General features: G+C 58.9%; 1 protein-coding gene across 2 annotated transcripts in view; it reads right to left on the reverse strand.

The window, feature by feature from the left end:
- Positions 1-2,485: 2,485 nt before the first annotated feature.
- The window catches only part of LAMC3 (laminin subunit gamma 3), a 56,611-nt gene continuing 39,647 nt past the window's right edge, over positions 2,486-19,449 (reverse strand). Inside the window, exons 14-28 of one of the 2 annotated variants that reach the window (XM_045771159.2) lie at positions 19,101-19,346; positions 18,119-18,272; positions 17,319-17,461; positions 16,681-16,859; positions 15,206-15,347; positions 13,721-13,926; positions 13,254-13,330; positions 12,658-12,792; positions 11,403-11,550; positions 10,278-10,469; positions 10,004-10,106; positions 7,461-7,660; positions 6,742-6,888; positions 6,562-6,661; positions 2,486-3,961 (exon numbers count right to left, since the gene is read on the reverse strand). In XM_045771159.2, the coding sequence (XP_045627115.2) occupies positions 3,711-3,961; positions 6,562-6,661; positions 6,742-6,888; positions 7,461-7,660; positions 10,004-10,106; positions 10,278-10,469; positions 11,403-11,550; positions 12,658-12,792; positions 13,254-13,330; positions 13,721-13,926; positions 15,206-15,347; positions 16,681-16,859; positions 17,319-17,461; positions 18,119-18,272; positions 19,101-19,346 (2,423 nt within the window). In that variant the 3' untranslated portion in view covers positions 2,486-3,710. The remainder of the gene's footprint in view (positions 3,962-6,561; positions 6,662-6,741; positions 6,889-7,460; positions 7,661-10,003; positions 10,107-10,277; positions 10,470-11,402; positions 11,551-12,657; positions 12,793-13,253; positions 13,331-13,720; positions 13,927-15,205; positions 15,348-16,680; positions 16,860-17,318; positions 17,462-18,118; positions 18,273-19,100; positions 19,347-19,449) is intronic. The other variant, XM_045771161.2, reaches the window with a different exon arrangement.

The following is a 19,449-nucleotide window of genomic DNA, read 5'->3' on the forward strand; positions in this document are numbered from 1 at the left end:
TGCAGGAACCAGGGACTAGTGACAGGGCAGTAATGCAGTCTCATGTCCAAATCAGGACATTTCTGAGAGTGAAGGGTGGCAATCCTAATAATTATGCTGGCAGTCACAGGTACAAGTGGGAACTGTCCTGGGCGAACAGCACACCTGGTCACCAGTAATACCCGCCCCCCACACCCACACACTGAGTGTGTCCCTGGGGATCGGCTCTAGGACGTCTCCTTCCCCACAGACTTGCCTTCATCTTCACCCCCAGGACTGGGATCCTGGGGCCAGCTGGTAGTCTTTTCTGTGGTTGTCACTGGGCAACAAAGTGGCCAGGTTGTCCCAAGGAAGAGGGCTGGACCGAATGGAATGTCCCAAGGTGGGCCAATGCCAGGGCAGCCGCAGTTCAAGGCCCCACGTCCCCAGCACAGTGAGCACCTGCTTCCCCTAGGTTATTCTTGGATGCCCATCCTCCTCTAGGCTTTGGGTCTGGCCAAGCTGTGTGACCTTGGGCAAGGCCCCCACTTGTTTGAGGCTCAGTGTCCGGAGCTGCAGAATGGAGGAAACAGCGCCTCTCACCAAGCGCTGGCTGTTATAACTTTTATGACTTTCAGGGTGGTTTGAGCAGAGAGTAAAAGCTTGCAGGGGAGAAGGGCTTAGGAATTACAGCCCTCGGTTGATGGGAGACGTCCATCTGGAGGCCAGATTAGGGACCTAACCTAGAATAGGGCCCTCATGACACACTTCCCAGTCCAGGCTCAGATGGCCTGTTGCCCTGGTTGGTTGCGGTGGTTGGCCCCGTCAGCCACTCCGCGGGGCAGAGGCCACCCCACCTTCCAGTGCTCAGCTGCTGGGCTGCCTTGCTAGCCAGATGTTCAACAGCTGCCACATTCCACCCAGCACAGCCCCACCTCTGGGGGCCGGAGAGTGGCTCTGCACACAGCAGGCATGACTGGACCGCATGACTCACGAGATGTCAAGCCTGAGGTACGTCACCATGGAATGGAGAGGAGGCCTATTCCCTCCCCCCCTCCAATTTGGATGCTGAGACTGGGCTTGGCTGAGCCCCACAGCTGGAGTGGATAGGGGTTTAATGCCAAGAGCAGGCATCCGGATGGCTGTGTGCCTTTATCAGCACAGAAACCGGGTGCTGGGGAAGAGGGGCCCCAGGGCATCAGACCCTATCTGTCCCAGGGGTCTTCAAAGAACCTGGGTCTCCTTGGCACCACCTACACCAGACCCCAATCCTCAAACTCCCTCTAGAGCACCAGCCTCCTGCCCCTGTCCTTCCTCTCCTACCTACAGAGTCCCTCCCTGGGTCACTGATGTCCACCACGTGTCTCTCTCTCTCTCTCACACACACGCGCACCCCTCACCGCCCATGGCCTTGGCTTTCAGCTTGTCTGTGGAGGACCATGCCTCTTCCCTGAATGCTCTCCTCCAACAGATCTGGACGGGTTCAGACAAGCTCTCAGTATATGGCCTTGTACCCAGAGACTCCTCTTATTCTGACTAGGAGTGGGGAGCCCTGGCCTAAGCTGGGTCTGTCTCTCTTGAGAGAAGGTGGAATCAGGACAGTTTCAAGCTTGTCTCTGCGTTTGACCGAAGACATGGGGCTAGAGGGGGGGGGGGGCGGGCATCCTCTTCCATCAAGCTCAGGAAGAGCAAAGAAAGCTGCTCTGTGGTGGGGTGGGGGGAAGCAAACATGGGTGGGGCGGTGGGCTGGGGAGAAGCAGAGGCAGAGGCCGAGGGAAGGGGCAGGAGGGAGGGGACAAGAGAGTCCCCGCCCCAGGCTGTCTGGAGGCTTGGCAGTCTTTCCCACCCCAGGATTCTAGGAGACACTCCCATGTCCTCCCAACGAACTCCCCTTTTTAATTCAAACCAACTTGAAAGGGGTTCAGACCATGTGGCCAAGAGCTTAGACTGCATGTGCTCCACAATCCATCCTACCCACACAGCCTGGGGTTCTGGAGTGATCTGTGCTGGCCAGGCCCCCACCCTGTGAACCCTGAGCTATTGCCTACCCTCCTGCCTGGAATGTTCCCTCTGTCTCCCCACCCTTTAAGGCCTGGCCCAAGCCCTCCTCCTCCTCCTCCTCATTGGTGTCCCTCCCTGAGCCTTTCTGTGCGGGGGGACACTTGATCGAGTTCACGGTGTCCTGCCTCAGTGTCTCCAGCCTGAACCAGAGGTCAGCTGAGGGCCCCTCGCGCTCCCCTAGGCTTTGCCTGACAAACCCCCTGGAGCGGAGGGAAGAGAGCAGGTGCCTGTGGTCGTCGGACCCCAGCCGAGCCCTCCCCACGGGAAGACCCTGGCAAAGCCAGTGAGCTCCGCTTTGGCCACCTTCCTGCTACTGCACATGGACCAAGGTGGATCACTGAACAATCTTCCACCCATTCACCGGGTGCTGGGCGTGCGCACCCACATGCCAGGGTAGTGAGTCTACACCGACAGCCGGGGCCCTGCTGCCAACCAGCAGGAGAGGACCAAAGGCATGCCACCCAGCTAGCAAAGGGGTCCTTTATTTTCACATTAAACAGAACCAGTCCATGCTCCTGCCTGTCCCCCCTGCCTGCGGCAAGAAGAGCCATGGGAGGGGTGGTGGGCTCCTGAGGCACGATCCTGGTGCTGAAGGCCTGATGTTGGCGCAGAGAGGGCCCCGGGAACAGGGAGGAGCTCCGGGAGGAAATGCCAGGAATCCTGGGCAGAGGCTGGCGGGGGGCCTGGCCACAGGGGGACTCCCCAGCAGGACAGACTGGAGAGGCAGCCAGGCCCCCACACCCAGCAGGGGCCTCCCCAGGGGCAGGTAGGGCCACAGGGCCTCAGGGCCAGTGTCAATCAGTCAAAGGCCGACTGGGGTCATGGGATCCCAAAGAGGAGCTCCCCCCAGGACCCTAGTCCCCCTGAGGCCCTTGAGGCCCAGCTCTCTGGTTAGGCCACAGGCTGAAAGGAGCACCGGGCCCAGGGCGGGTGATTCCCAGGATGCCCAGACCAAGCATTGCACAGAGCCAGTGATAACCGTGCAGGGGTGGGCTATCCCCTTGGTGGGCCGAGTAGGCTGCACCACGGCCCTAGAGGTCCCCAGGCCTCAGGTTCTCCTGCTGAGACCCCCCGAGACCGCTGCTGAGGACCTGGCACCTCTTGGCCTGCCTGGTCCCTCAGCTGTGCAGAGCGGGCGATGGCGGGTGTCCCGGAATGTCCTGCAGCAGGACAGGGGGCAGCTCTGGGGCTGGGGCCTCTGTCTTGCCAAACCCACCCCGGATCTCTGCAGGTGGTCCCTCCTCAGCCTCTCAGGCACCAGCTCTGCCTGGGTCCTTGCCTTCGAAACAAGCGTGAGGGCGACAACACCGCCCCCAGCATCCGGAGGGGGTGCGGCGCAGCCGAGGCACCGGAACCGGCGGGGACTGAGTGTAATGCGTGCACGCGCAGAGAAACTTGCATACGCGTGTGCACTGTGCACACCGGCGTGTCCCCACAAGGTGTGCCTGTGTTAGGACACTGGGGCGTGCACTTCTGTGCATGGCATGGGAGTGCACGCCTGGGTGAACTGTGTGGTACACTCACGCTGGTGGGCATGGACAGGATGTGACCATGCACTCGGAAGGCTAGGTGGGTATTCCCCTGGGGTGGGTGCACAGCGGCAGGCTCTGTGGGTGTGCCTGCAGGGGTGCAGCTGTGGGGTGCATGGGCATGCCCCGGGCCAGGGCCACAGCGGGGGGCCTGGGCGGCCCTCACTGCCAGCTGGCACAGCTCTTGGGCAGGCTATGCAGAATGGCCTCCAGGTTCTCCTTGTCAGCACGGATCTCGGCGAGGTCATTCTCGAAGCTTTGGATCTGCAGCTCCTGCTGCTCGGACTCCTGCTCCAACAGCCTCAGTTTCCCCTGCAGGGTCCCTGGCGGGCTCAGTTGCAGCCTCAGGCGCTCCAGTGCCCTCTGGGTCTTGTTCAGGGCCCGGGCTGGGGCTTGATGGGTGTCCAGTGACCCTGCAGAGGGGCCCGAACAGCCTCAGCCTTGGCCAGCGCCCCTGCCGGCCCCAGAAGTCTGTTCAGCACCCCCCCATCCCTGAGACCCTTGCCAGCCCAAACCTTCCAGAAGTCTGACTGCCCACAATCCACTATGAAAGCAAGGGACGGAGAGGGCAGCATGCCTGGTCTGGGCACCCCACTGGGTCCACATGAAGACTCTGAAACTTTCCCCCTAGGCAGCAGTGGGCAACTGTTCATTTTTGTTGTTGGTATTACTGTTATTGATAAAAAGAACGCCCTGGGGATGCCTCAGTTAAGCGCCTGCCTTTGGCTCAGGTCATGATCTCAGGGTCCTGGGATCGAGCCCCACATCGGGCTCCGTGCTCAGCGGGGAGCCTGCTTCTCCCTCTCCTGCTCCCCCCATTTGTGTACTCTCTATCAAATAAATAAAATCTTCAAAAAAAAAAAAAAAAAAAAAGAACACCTTGTGTGGGTCCTGAGCCCATTTCCTAAAGCCATGTGTGCACACACGGTCCCCATGACTCCTGCAGGCTCCCACAAACGTGCTGATCCGCCGAGAGCACATGCTTACAGACACCCCCTGTGCCGAGAGGCGGACGGCCACTGGGGTAAAAAGAAGCATCTCTGGCATGAGAATGAGGGCTGGGGAAGCAGATGGGGCAGGAAGGGCTGCAGGCCCCGGTAAGCAGGCAGCGGGGGTCTCGTCCTGGCCCAGCACCGGTTAACTCCATTTCTTGGAGTTAAGTACTTCCCAAAGCCTCTCCAAGGGTAAAACAAGGAGGTGGGGCCCAGTGCTCACATGTGAACTTGGTGGTGGTGGTGGCGGTGGCATGGATTCCCCGGGCTGTCACCCCCACCTGGCCTTTGTCACCTTGTCATTTAAGGGTGACATTCAACAGGAAGACGAGGTTCAGCCAGGTGGGAGAATAGTGGGGATGGGGAAGTAAGCTCAAAATGGCTTCTAATCCCACAGGACCCCACTGTGCGCAGGGCTCCCCCGAGCCCCAAATTTCCTCGGCAACGAAGGTGGGGGTTGGAGGGCAGGCAGTGGCAGGAGCTGAGGGCGGGGGAGGTGAGCAGGAAAAGGCATCGGGGAGCTGAGCCCTGCTGGCCTGGGCAGATCCCACTCCCAGCAAAGACCTCCAGCCACAGCGAAGTCAAAACTGCCTGGGCTTCGAGGAGACTCAGGTTCAGGTTGCAGCCACACTCCACCTGCCCAGCGGGGGCTCCCAGGCAGGGTCCCACGGGGTGCGGTTCACGCCTGCACCCCCGAGTCAAGTGCAGCACGGGCACACATGAATAAATGACAGCCACAGCCACAGCAGTTTACCCTCGCAGAGCGCCTGCTCCGTGCCGGGCACTGTGGCCAGTGCTCTGAGTCCCTGACGTCGGGTACAGACCAGCGGCTACCAGTGGGCACCCCGCATCTGCTAGACCTGCGTGTGAACCTCAACTTCCCCACGGACTGGCCATGGGGCCCCGGGCACATCATTTAAACTCTCTCTGCCTCAGACTGCCTGTCTGCAAAATGGCAAGAGAATCCAGCTCCTTGCCTCCAGAGCAGAGAATTCTAGAACATGTGCACGCGTAGCTTGGCGTGGGCCTGGCGTGCGGACACAAGGCGGAACGTGGCGACTCTTCCCCTTATTAATAATAAGGGAAAATGCGTGCTGTTATGTAAGGTGACCCTGAGGACGTGACACTAAGTGGCAGACAGTCATAGAAGGACGGATACTGGGTGTGAGTCCACTGATGTGAGGCCCAGGAGGGTCAAGTTCACAGAGATCGAAGAGAAGATGGGGGTGCCAGGGGCTGGGGCAGTAGGGAGTTCACGTCCAATGGCTGTGGTGTTTCAGTTTGGGAAAATGAGAAGGCTCTAGAGACGGATGGTGGGGACGGCTGCCAACAATGTGAATGCACTTAATGCCACTCAAGTGTATGCTTAAAGATGGGTAAAATGGCCAATTCTGTATTATGAGTATTTTACCACGATTTTTAAAAATGCATGCCTACTCTCCCCCCACCGTGCTCCGAGGCCTCAGGCCCTGCTGGGTGCTCGCCCCTTCATCTGAAACGTCTCCATCCTTCCTCCTCCCTGAGGGCCGCTGTTCACGGACTCCCACCATGCAGCGTGGTGAGCACTTTCTAAATTACACCAGTGTTTACTCCCATTTTACAGATGAGGTAACTGAGGCTCAGAGAGGCAGAGTGGTTTTCCCAAGGTCTCACAGCCAAGGAAGAGAAAGCACCAGACTTAAATCGTGGCCTGATTCCAAACCAGCACCTGATTCTCGATGCCATCCTTGCTTCTGTGACATCCCCTCTCCTGCTCTGAAACCCTCAACCGCTCAGGGCCCATCTGCTCCTGTGGTCCCCGCAGGTGTTCTGTCTGCTGAGATTTCCCTGTCTCTCTCTCCGCGCCGGACTGGTGGCCCCAGAAGGCACACAGTGACTCGCTTTGGGACACCAGCCCCACCTCGCACGGGGCCTGGGGCTATTACAAATGCTTGTGGCTGGGGGCGAGGAGGAAACCTTCTCTAGAACTGGGCCTCACAGAAGCTCCTAGGGGGCCCCCAGGGACCCAGGGGTCTCCTTACCCAGCCCGGCGAGCAGCTCCAACAAGGCCTGGATGTCCTTCTCCAGGGAGGTGCGCGATTCCCGGATCTGCCACTCCAGGGCATTCAACCCGGCACCCATCTGGAGGAGGGAAAGCTTGAACGGCTCCCTGCTGGCTCGGGGGCCAGGAGTCATTGGGGCGGGGGGCTTGGCATGCATACCTGCTCAGCTTTCTCCAGCTCCTGTCTGCGGGCTTGTGAGGCCAGCACCTCCCGGGAGGCCTGTCGGAGCGTCGCCCGCGTCTGGCTGGAGAGCCGGCCTGCCCGGCGGTGCTCCTGCTTGCCCTTCCTGAGCAAGGCCTTGGCAAACTGGGGGGTGGGCAGCAGTGGAGGGAGAAGGGGATGAATGGACTGAGTCTTTTCAGAGGTAAAGAGCGCTGACAGCCATAATGCCAAGCAGACAACAATTTGAGCCCCGACTCATTCATTCATTCCACAGACAAGGACCAGACGCTGGCTAGATACACAGAGCCGGCGGGGGCTGGAGAGACGCACATGGATTAGACTTTGGCCCCAGTTAAAAAACAAGAGCCTAGAAGTTTGGGGGAGTAAAGCCAAACAGACCTAGGTGAGAGTCCTGGTTACGTGACTCAAGTCACTAAACCGGGCTGGTCCTCGGGGTCCTCCCCTGTGACACCAGTGGTAACAGTGACACCAATTTCTTGAGGAATCAACAGGGTCACTTGCATGGCGCTCCAGGGCTCCGAGCCTGGGGCTCCCTGAGCCCTCAGTAAGTGTGGACCGTTCAGCATGGTCTACACGGAAGGGGGCAGATCTGTAGGGACCACGATTCACCTACAGAAGGGGCAGCTCTTCTAGGACAGTCCTCCCCCGGGCCCAGAAGGCGGGGACGTCACTGCTGTCACACCGGTGGCCCTGACCTTAGCACTGTCCTTGGCCAGCATCTCGGCTTCCCTGCCCTTCTTCCGGGCACTGGAGGAGACAGACGCTGCGTTCCCCAGCATCCTCTCCGCCTGCTTGGTCTTCTTCGTCACGTCTGCGAGGAGCCTGCCGCTGACGATGCCTGCCTTCCTCCCCACCGTGGCCTGGTCCCTGGGCTGAGGAAACTGCCGCTTCATTTCTGCAAACCCAGGAGAGGCTGCGTCAGCAGGGCGGGCTCACCCCTCAAAGCCTGCCAGGCGGTCAGTCACTGCCTCAGGCCCGCAGACAACGTGAGAGGGGATTCTGGAGGCAGGAGATCTAAGTGTAACCTTCTGAAGCTTGTCTGGGAAACAGGTAACGCACAAGACATACTGTTCAGTGAATTTAAAGATTCATATTATATTATGGTGTTGACTCCAATCGCGAGATTGCGTGGTTGGCCAATTCCTGGGCCAGGGGTGGGAATGGAAGGGGAGCCACAGCACGGTGCCCAGCAAATCCATCCAGCTCTGTTTCTGTATATATACCCCTATTTCTAAAAGGGCTTTGAGGCAGCTTATAGTGATAAGTAGGTCAACAACTGGACCATTAAACTGAAACACCAAGGGCCATATGCAACTGGGGATGAGGAAGGGCAGAAGAGGAGTGGGACATGCCAGAAAATTAGGATAGTGATATTGCAGGCACTGAATGCTCTATTTACCTCTGAGCTTCCTAGCAGCCAAGACAAAAAGGGAAGTATTATGATTTGCATAGGTTTTATTACCTAATAAGAAGTAGCTTTCCTCTGTAAAGAGGAGAGTCCAGAGAAAATTCTAAGGGAAATCAGGAGTACTAATGATAGTCACGTTTTAAAAGGAATCAAGCCTTCTAAGGCAGAATGTCACGTAATTTTCAAAGAAGATAATCGGGAAATTAGATCTACTTTGTTTCCTGTACACAAAACTGGTGTTTCTTAAAATGCACAGAGTCCGAACTCTATGGGGTATTACTAAACATCATGAGGAAACGTCAAGCTTAAATAAAGAGAACCAGGTTTCTTCATTGCAGGACTTCTCAGGACCTTTACTATTGTAAGGCACGCACCGTATGGCCTCAGGAGGGCACTATAGTAGCGACATTTCCTAAACTTATCTGAATACAAACACAACTCGTGGCAGAGCATGTCTTGGGCTAAGGGCTCCAGGGCCACACCCTGGGGAAAGCTGATCCATATTCGCTCAGTGAATTTTCCTTTCATTTTGAATACACACTGAGCACAGACGGACTGGTGGTGAGAGAGGGTGTCTCTGAAAAGGGGTAGGATTGGGGAAAAAAGCCTGGGGTTAGCGGTTTGAGACGAGTCCTTGTGTGGACCACGGTACTGCACCAGGAAGGCAAATTTCCACGCCACACATCCAATGACGAGAAGGCAGTACCCTGTGAGCTAGTGAGCACCTGTCGCTGGAGGTAGGGAAGCAGAAGTGCGAGAGCCCCTGCCCGGTGAGGGGGTTGCAGCAAACGGCTTTAGCAACCCTGGCAACTTTAATGTTCTAAAGTCCTAATATTCTACCGTTAGTATCACGGAATTTACATTCTCCTAAACACGACTCAGAGACAAGTGCTCGTGGCCACACCTTCCCATCGGAAGCCCCCTGGTTGGTGGGTGGCCAGGCCTTCCGACTGCAGAGAAACCTAGAGAACAGGAAGTGCTGACCAGCTCGCCCTCTGCCCCAGAGGGCAGGGGTCCGAGGCCAGAGCCACGTCTCTCAGCGGCAGTGGATGGAGTCGGGGAGGAAAGCCCCGGAGCCGAGGGGACCGCAGAGCCTCACTTCTGGCCTGACTGAGACCCCAAGGGGCCTCTGGGGCTGCCTGTGTTCCTGCCCTGCCCGGGTCACTGGTGCAGAGCCACAGATAGGGGGTGAGGGGGCTTCTGTCTGGAGCAGAGAGGACATCACTGAAGCCTGTTCCAGAGGGGGACACGGAGCTGGAGAATCCGAACACTGGACGGTTTCTATTCAGTGCACCTCTGACTCAGGGATAGTTACCAATCCCTTTCCTTGGTCTACACATCTATAAAATGGGACCGCTTAGCCTCATTTTCCTAAAGTCAAGGAGACCTGGACTGGCATCAACCCACACCCCTTTCTAAAGAGAAGTCTGTCTCCCTCCCTGTGGCCCCAGCTGAACCCTGGAGCGTGGCAGCCCTTTGTACCAGGTGACAGGACCCCCGTCAGAACAGACTAGACCAAGGATGGACGGCCGAGGGCATCAGATTCTCTTCCCATCTCCCCTTGACGGGTTGTGCATATGGTCGGATGACTGACAGCCACGTGGGCGAGACACCCGTGAGTGGTGTGTGACAGAGAGACAAGCGGCTGTGGGAGAGGTCCTGGCTGGGGGTGGGGGGTGGGGAAAGGGCTTCTCGGCTTATGCCCCCACATCTGGACTTCTGTCCCCTTCTTGTCCCCAGGGCCAAGCTGGCCTGGCTGAGGTGGAGTATGGATGGCTGTCACGGGCATTTGTGCGTCAAGAAGCCTTGGGCTTAGCAAGGCCTGTGTACCTTCCAGGTCGGCCAGCAGGGTCCTGGCTCCCGTGACAGTCACTGTGGCAGCCTGGACGGAGGAGGAAGCCCGGGTCAGGGCGGCTCTGGCCTCCTGGCGTAGCTGGAGAGAGAAGAGGAAGGCTGGGCGGGGGGTGCTGCAGGCGGGAGACACTGGACGGATGGGAAGAACTATTTCCAGTCTTTGCCGTTCCCTCTCCTCTACAACCCCCCTCCCACCCAAGGACAGCACCCCCCACCCCCCAGGTGCCTGCCTCAAAGGACAGGAGCCCACCTGCGTGAGGGGCTCGGTCTTGTGCAGCATGGCCTGGGCAGTGGCCTGGAGGGCCCGGGCAGCGTCGGTGGCCTTGTGCTCTCTGGATGCGACCATCTTTTCCAGGGCCTGCACCTTCAGGCTCAGGGCCCTGGCCTGGGACTTCTGAGGCTGCAGGGAGACGGTGGGCTCAGGCAGGGCCTGGCAGGAAGGCTGGAGGCACAAATCCTCTAGTGGGTGAAAGGTGCCCTGGGGGCGGCAATGGCGGGGGCTGAGGGGCCAGGGCGGGGGATGCCAGGTGGGGGAATCTGTCTCTATTCCAGCTTTACCAGTTACTAGAAGTGAGGCCTCCCTGACCTGCATTTCCTTCCCTAGGTCCTCAACCTCAGCAGAAACCCTGGGGTCGGATGGACTTCCACATTCAGAATTTCCCTGACTTGAGAGAAGCAGAACAGTGCAGGCCCTGTACATCATCTGGCACCTTTGGCGGCATCTGGGGCCGCGCTCAGGGTCAGGCCTGTTAACACCTGCACAGGACTCTTCGCGTTCGGGGTGGGGGCAAGCACAGACCCCAAATAAGTGGCTTCGGGCCGGTCAGGTTTTACCCCAAATGTATTTGCAGAAGCTTAGTCTCTTCCTTAAAGTCCGGTTTCTGAGTTCCGGGATTTCAGGATTCCTGGGCAGACATGACCACGCTGATTTATCCGGGGGGCCGACAAGGGAATCCTCTCCCGGCCCGCGTGGACACAGCCTTAGCACAACCTAATGGGCGAGCTCTGACAGGGGACCTAAGTGAAGCTTGTTGGGGGGGGAAGTCCTCGGCCAAGGTCACAGATCTGGAGTGGCCGGCGGAGCTGGGATCTGATCCCACGTCTGTCTGGTGCCTTTGCTAATGCCGCTGCGGAGAAGACGCCTGGCCTCACTATTATTATCGCGACCAACAACAAAGCCCGGCCAAGGGCTCACTCTGTGCCAGGCAGGCGCTCTGCCAAGCCACGGCGGTGGATTATCTCGTTTTAATCAACTGCAATCTAGTTAAAAATAAGCCACATCATCTGCCTGAGCTGGGCCGCACTGGTCTCCCCGCTGCCGCCTTCCCCCGCCCCCGCCCCATGCCGCGCTGCGGGGCCGGCCGGCCGGGCTGACCAGTGCTGCAGGGGCGGCCAGCGAGGCCAGGCGCAGGGCAGCGTCTGCATCGACTCGCTGCATGGCGGCCAGCGCCCTCTCCGCTTCGGGCAGAGCCTCTGCCACAGCTGTGCCCAGCGCCTTCTGGGCCGCCTGGACCTCCTGGTACCTGAGAGGAGACAGCAGAGGTGGCTCTCGGGAGCAGGACACTGGGAGACGCTTCCCCACGGCTGTCCCCCCGCGTCCCCCACCAGAGCCCTCTTCAGGGTGGGCGCCCAGCAGCTGGCCTTGGAAACTGGCCGCTACTCGGCAGCGTTGGGATGAATGGAAGAGGCAGTAGCGGCATTCATTCCGCTCAAGCACTCTCTTCTGAAGGGGCTGCCCTTGCTTTCCACCCGACAGCCATCTGTTTTGCAAATGTTGGGAGCCTCTGGCTGAATCACTAAGCGGAAAGTGCCTGGTGCTGGAGAAAGGACGGAAGCCCAGGCTCTGGTCTTGGCTCCGCTGTGCCCTTGGGTGATCTTGGGCATGCCGCTCTCCATATAAACGGAGAGCCCTGGGCTGTGTGATCACTCTGGGGCCCCTTTAGCTCCGAGGGGCTGTAGTCAACTGCCTAGAACAGTTCCCTGTCCCGTCCTGTGGATTGCACCCTCCCCGCCCAGCTCCGGAGGGCACTGCTGGGGCAGGGACCTCTGGCCATCTCTCATCTCTCCCCACTTCTCAGAGAGCCCCTGCCCCCACCCGTCCCGGGAGTGGGTCATGTGACCTCACCCCACCCACGCCAGTTGGCTGGGGGCTGGCCACCTGATTGGAGGCGGGCTAATTAGATTCTTTCATCTAGGAAGTCACCTTGGGACTTTTGAGACCTTGCTGGGTCTCTCCTGACACTTTGGCTATGGAGAATATAAGAGGGTCACCCAGAGCAGAGAAGCAGAGGCCAAGCAGGAAGCTGGCGCCTGAGAGGAGCTGTTTGGGGGAGTCTGGGGTGGGGCTGGGAGATGCTGCAGGGGTGAGAGAGGGAGGTGCTGTTCTGGACCCTCCTGGTTCAGGCCCTCGTCCCTTCTCTCCAGAGGCTGAGCTGCACCCCCAGGCATAAGTGGGTTCCTGTAACTCACCACCCAGTGGGCCCAAGACCTCAAACAACCCCCCCACAACCCCACCCAAAGACCATCAGGACTCGGGAAGGAAGCCTGTTCTGGAACCAGTGGCCTCTGGCCAGGCCCAGTCAGCTGCAGCAGGCCAATTCAAGCTTCTACCCACACCTGGGAGGCCTCACCTGTCCTCTAGTTCCCGCTGGGCCTCCAAGGCCACTCTGCCCTCCACCAAACTCCAGAGAAGCGCGTAACTGGTGTTGGAGGCGACCAGGGCCCTCCGAGCAGTGGCCTCGATCTTGGCAGTGGTATCCCTGTGGCTGTATGGAAATGCCAACCTGACCATTACCAACAGCTCACACAGAAGGGGGCCTGTGCCCGAACCCACACCTCCCACCACGTGGGCCTCCCACCATCCCAAACAGAGTCCAGCCCCGAGGGCCAGGCTCCTCCCCTCCCTCTGCCTGACACACATCAAAGGCTGATGGGAAGGGGCCCATGCTTCTGTTCCCGTTACATAGAGCTTATGCCTGCTGTCTTGGCAAAATGATCCACAGGCCTTTTTATCACACATAAAGTCTCAGTTTGGACAATAATGATATGGTCACTCTAATAAACCCATCATCACAGCAAAGGGCGGGCAGGACAGCCTGGGTCTGAATCTGGGCAGGGGGACACCTGTGAGGCTGACCCTGACCCCAGAGCCCCCCTGGAAAAGGGCTGGGCTCCCTTCATGACGGTGCGGGTGGGACCTCACCAGGCTCCCCGGGTGGGGTCTCACCTCCTGGCGAGGGCACGGGCTTCTGTGGCCAGGTGGCTCCAGGTGGTGGGCTGGCTGGGCCCTTCCTGAGGAATCGCCTTTAGAGAAGACAGGGAGAGAGCAGAAACCGCTGGCCATCCCTGAAGGGCAAGGGCCTCGTTTGGTTAAATTACTGGGAGAACCAGACGTGCCAGTTATTTTATAAATGCTGTATAAAGCCTCAAAGTCAGTGCCCAGTGAGCAGAGCCCCAGAACATGGAAGCGACAGCAATGCCCCCCCCCCCCACTCATCCAATGGTCATTCGCCGTCCACTGGGAACATGACTTGTTCTATGTAGACATGATCCCACTGAGTCAGCACAAGGGGCACTGTGTGACCCCCACTCTGCAGATGAGGAAACAGCCTCTCCAAAGAGGCACACCCCGGGCCACCAGATAGATCACCAGATGAGCCCAGGACGGGTGGTGGGGAGGGGCCCCTGGGGTACCAGCGATTTGAGGATGATGGCCGCCTGCAGAATCTCTTCTTCCGAGGACTCTAGCACTGCGTCGAGCTCTGCCAGCTGGAAGCACGTCTTCTCTGCCCGGGTCTGGGCACAGCGGGCACTCCTGCCCAGCACCCGCAGCTGTTCCCGGGCAGCCTTCACCGCACCCTCGAGGCCTGTCACCTGCTCCAGGAAGGCCTCCCGGGCTCCTGCATGAGGCCCACAAAGTCCAGGGGTCACAGAGCAACTGAGATTTCACAGTCAAGCACCACCCTCGGGGCCCCCCATCTGTGCCCTGCACTCTGCCTGGGCACAGCTGAGCTCCATCACCAGACCTGAGCACCACCACCAGTCAATCCCAAGGGAAGAGCCTCGCCATCTTACAGGTGCGAAGGCTGAGGCCCAGAAGAGGCCAATCACAGCCCAAGGCCTCCCACACAGGAAGCAGGCCACAGTCGGAGGACTGGAAGGAATCCAGACCTGCTAGGGCTGCAACAAGCAATTCCCAAATCTGAGACTGCAGAGACACCCCCGCCTCGAGTCAGCTCTGCGATCTGCAGTGTGGCTCGGTATGGACTTCTTTTTTCTCTAAAGATTTTATTTATTTATTTGTTTGTTTATTTATTTATTTAAGAGACAGAGAACGAACATGAGAGAGGGGAGGGTCAGAGGGAGAAGCAGATGCCTTGCTGAGCGGGGAGCCTGATGTGGGACTCGATCCTAGGACTCCGGGATCATGACCTCAGTTTAACCAACTGAGCCACCCAGGTGCCCCTAGTATGGGCCTTTTAACACAGAACATCTGGAGGTTCCCTAGTCTGATAATGATGTTGCTAACGGCCTTTTAACACAGAACATCTGGAGGTTCCCTAGTCTGATAATGATGTTGCTAACAGGTGCTCAGCTTACCTATGTCTGGCTGCTAAATGAGCATAGGTGCTTATGAACATGAAATTACAGAGAAGAATCAATTCACTTTCAAGCGTCCCTAAATTGCAGTGTCCCAAGGCCAGATTCCACCTGGCTCTAATAACAACTTTTTTTTTTTTCATTCACGCATTTATTTTCTATGCTGGGGAGTGAGGAAAATGGCCAATAGTCAAGACGGTAGAAATGTCACCTGTTCAGCACCAGGGACAGCACCTCAATGATTATTGGTCGCACGAGTGAACCCAGCCCCTGTCCTCACGGAGCTGACAGTCTCGGTGGGGCATGGGGCTAGATGCCATCGTCAGAGACTAATATTAACAAGGTTACAAAGTACAACTAGGTTGGGGACATTGAAGGAAAGATTCAGGGAGAGACAAGACTGTCAAGGGAGGGGCCCACGTAGTTGGGGAGGTCAGACAGTCTCTCCCAGAAAGTGACTTCTTCTTAGGACTGAGCCAAGAGCCTTCGAAGCATCCTGAGAGCAGACCAAAGGGCTCCCAGGGACGTGTCTGACCAGCCAGCCCTCCCGCTGCCTCCCGCTCTGTTCTCTCACTGTACCTTGCAGCAGGTGGTGGCCCTGGTAGATGTCCCCCCGTGGGGCCTCTCCCTGTAGAATGTGCAGTGGGCCCCAGGGCTGGCCACAGTCGGACCCCTGCAGCCACCCCTCCATCAGGGTCAGCCTGGCCTTCAGCTTGGCGGCCTGGAGGAATCAGGAGAAGAAGGGTGCATGAGGCTGGTGGCCTGGAAGTCCTGTCCGGACACCTCCCTCTGGCTTCTGCCTGGCCTTTCCTCCCCAACAGTTCCCTTCTCCCATCTCATCCTGGGCGTCAAAGCTGAGGACGCAGCAGACCTTCGAGAACCTGCCTTGCCCACCCCTTCCTCCTAGCGGTCCCTTCCCGTCTCACACCCACAGCACCTGCTGCCATTCAGCCAACCACTTCTCTGCTCCACTTAGAGAGGGATGCGCAGGGAAGCCCCAGGAGGATCTGTCTGTCCTGCTATATTGCAACAGAGCAGGCGCACCTGGGTGCCTGCTGGCCGAGCGAGCGTGCCGTGCAATGTCTCCTTGCACTGCTCTTCTAACCACACGAACGGGAACTGCATTTACGGAGCATGTGCTAGGAGCCAGCCACTAGTGCCCGTCGGCCACACGCCAGCTCACGTTCGCCCTGTAACCACCCTAAGGGCCAGGGGTCGCAGGTCCCAAGCCCTCTCTTCGATTCTAAAAGTCCAGAATGCTCTGAAAAACCACAAGGCTTTCCATTCCTTATATGATGGCAAAATCCAGGTTAAAAAAAATTCTAAGCTCATTGGGAAGCAAAGCTGTTCTGAACAAGGCTGTTTGTGGCCCTTATTTATTTGTTTGGTGTGACTATCCGCCTGTTTTCCCACAGATACGTCACTGTGTTTGACTGCAGGGACTGGCCTAGGCACTGCTGGGGGGCAGCTTATGCTCAGCGCCCATCATTGTACCTTTCTAGAGTACCATCACTCTGAAGGCTGGCCTCCGCCCCACCCCCAGTCTCAGGGAAGGGGTTGCAGGCCTGTGTCCACTGTGGAATAGGAGACAGACACCGAAACTGACCAAAAGCTAATGGGGACAACGAATGGGGCTGGGGAGGGGAACCCCAGAGCTCAAGCTCCTCATCCCTGCACCACACCAGCAACCTGCTCAAAATTCCACTTGTGCCCCAGAACGGGCATGGCCCTCCTCCTGACCCTCCCCACAAAGGGCCATCTATGGTCTCATCCCCACTGAACTTGAGAAAGTGTGAGACATGGGCCTGGGTGCTCGGAAGGACAGCCGGTGCCAGGCACTTTTCTCCCATCCACTCAGGAGCCAGGGACCGGCAGAGGTGAGGATGGAGTGGGGCTGGCCTCGGTCCGATGGCTGGGTGGGCACAGGCAGAAGGTGACCAGTGGTCCCAGAAGGCCTGAGAGCTGGGGGTGAATGACATTTCCCGGTGCCCAGCACAGAACATGAGTGCTTGGGGTGTGTGTGTGTGAAGTGATGGGAGGTAGGGCGGGCTCACCTCCTCCTTCACCAGGGCGTAGCAGGATGGGCACTCCTGACAGCGTGTGCCGCCGGCCGTGAGGAAGAAGTTGTCCTGACAGCGGTCACACTTGTAGCCCATGAAGCCGGGCTTGCACACACACGTGCCGTTCTTGTGGCACTGGGCCGAGGCGGCGCCCAACGGGGAGCACCTGCAGGCTGAGGGAACCGGGGTGGATGGCACCCCCCATCGGAAACCCCAGGTCCCCGGCATCCTCACACCTGGCTGCTCCAGACCCCCCGGGGCCAGCTCAACTATACTCCTGGGTCCTTCCCGCGGGACTGCATCAGAAGGTCAGAGGTGACAAGGACTGGTTTCAGTGCCCCTGGGTCTGAGAAGCAGCCATGTCTAGGAATGGCCAGGCAGTCCAGCTGTGTGAATACGGACGCTGAGGCCCAGAGAGGTGACTCGATGGCCCCTGCACTCGGGAATTGAGCAGTGGAGTCTGGGGCTCGAGTTTGGGTCCCCTACGCTCTCTCACTCCACATTTCTAAGGCTGCTCTTAGAAGACAGGCCCGCAGCTGATCTTTCCTTCTCTGCCACATGGCTGGTGTCCCCGTGGCTCGGAAACCTGAGGCCCCACCCTCCAGGACCCGGGAAGCACCTGGCCTCCTCACCCCGGCAGCCCTTGATGGAGAAGCCGAAGAAGCCCAGCTGGCATCTGTCACAGGCCTGGCCCTCAACCCCCGGGCGACAGGGGCACTGCCCGGTCTTGGGGTGGCACTGGTCCTCCTGGGAGCCCAGCGGGTGACACTTGCAGCTAGGATGAGGAAGGAACCCGGTCAGAGACAAGCTCTGGGCCGCAGACGGAGGGGGGCCTCAGGATCCCACTCGCTGCCGCCGAGGCCCCATAGCCACATGGCCACACGTCGAACAGCTTTCCCCAAGCTGTGTCCCGGGAAGCACAGTCTCACAAAAGTGCTACCTCTGTCCCCTAAAAAAGGCTGTGGGGACTTATAAATCTTGCAGATTATATCCCTCTGTTGGAAAGTCACAATGCAATGAGCATATTAAACGCTCTGAGGAGTCCTGCAAGGAAGAAGCATGTTTGGTGCACTGGACATTTCCCTGGGGTCTTCCACTGCTCCCTAAAGACACCGTCTCAGGTGCTGCTCTGGCCAAACAGGCCAGGGAGCGACGGCATCACTGAGTAGGGAATCAGAGACCGAACTGGCCCCTGCCCACCCGGGCGTCCCTCAGGGCTGCTCTTGGCCTGCGTCCTGGGCTGGCAGGGCCACGAGTCTGACCCCCCAAGGGACCATCCCTTTGTCCCCCTTTGGGGCAGGGCACAGTGTCCCTGGCAATAGGCCTGGGACGACACATTCTAAGCCAGGCCCCCCTCTGCAGGCTCCCCGGGACTTCTTCCATCCTGGAGACACACCCAGGGCAAGGGCACCCGCAGCTTCACCCCACCCACCTCCGGCAGCCCCTCCCGGGCTGGAGGTCGTAGAAGCCGGGGCTGCAGCGGCCGCAGTCCCGTCCCGTCACATGAGGCAGGCAGGGGCACTGGCCCGTCACCAGGTCACAGGCTCTCTGCTCACTGACTGAGCCCTTGGGGTGGCAGCCGCAGGCTGGGGACAGAAGCAGAAACAGTGCTGGGGAACCACACAGCTCATTGACTCCACCTTTGGGGGTCCAGGAGAAGATAGGGAGCCCATGGAGATGCCTTTCAACCCAGACTCCTAAGCTTTTTCTGGAAAAAGGCTCTAGGGCCGGGCTCAACTCTCACCCCATTTCCTATGTCCTTGGAGAGACAGCCTAGAATCATCAAGGTGGCAGATGGCTCTTCTGAGCCTGCCCTGAGCCCCCGCTGGCTGGAGAGAAGGCCAGAGACCTGGCCAGGGAGTCATGGGTAGACCCCTGTGCCCACTGTTTTGGGGCACTTGACCCTTCTCTCCTGGCCTCCAAAGGAGAGGCCGGCTTCCCCACTTGGAGAAAGGACTCTAGAGCAAGTAAGTTTGGGGGAAACGCCGAGCTTCCCCCTCCAGCACTTCCGGGGGCCTTCCACGGGCCAAGGTACGCTGCGGCCCTCTGAGCGGGAACAGAGGGCTAAGTGCTAACCCAGGCAGGGGAGAGGAACAGCCCAGTGGAAGCCCAGCGGCAGCACAAACGTGATGGGTGCTGTCTGCCATGGACGACAGTCACAGGTGCTAACTGTGGGGCTTGACGTGAAATGCTAAGTTATCAAGGCAGAAAAAAAAATCACAGGATCAGCATTGATTAGATCAAGGCTAAGAGAGACCCTGACCTTGGAGGAGAGCAAATCCTTAGACCTCCCAGACAAGGGGACAGAGAAGGTGAGGAATCTGCCTGAGGTTGCCCAGCCCCCCACAGCTGCTGCCTGGGTCTGGTAGAGGGCACCCCATGCCCCCCCCATGGGGCGGGAGGTGGGTACTCACGCGTGCATCTGTCTGCGGGCCGAGGGGCCAGGGCGCCCCCGTAGAAGCCTTCCTGACAGCGCTCACAGTGGGCACCTGTCGTGTTGTGCAGGCAACGCAGGCAGTGGCCAGACAGGGGGTCACAGTTGCCCACGGCGTTGGGGTCCACGTTCCCACTGCACTGGCACCGCCGGCAGGGCTGGGGAGCCCCAGAGAGCCCCAGAGGGTCCCCAAAGTAGCCATCATCACAGATCTCACAGCGCCGCCCTGGGGAAGGGAGAAGGCTGTGTGTGGAGGAGGAAGCCCGAGGCACGCGGCTGCCGGGTCCCCAAGCGGGGAGGGCGGGTGTCCCTCGGGCCTCCCTGTGCAG

Source organism: Ursus americanus, chromosome 18 (assembly GCF_024610735.1).
Source record: "Ursus americanus isolate L20-20 chromosome 18, mUrsAme1.1.p, whole genome shotgun sequence".
NCBI lineage: Eukaryota > Metazoa > Chordata > Mammalia > Carnivora > Ursidae > Ursus > Ursus americanus.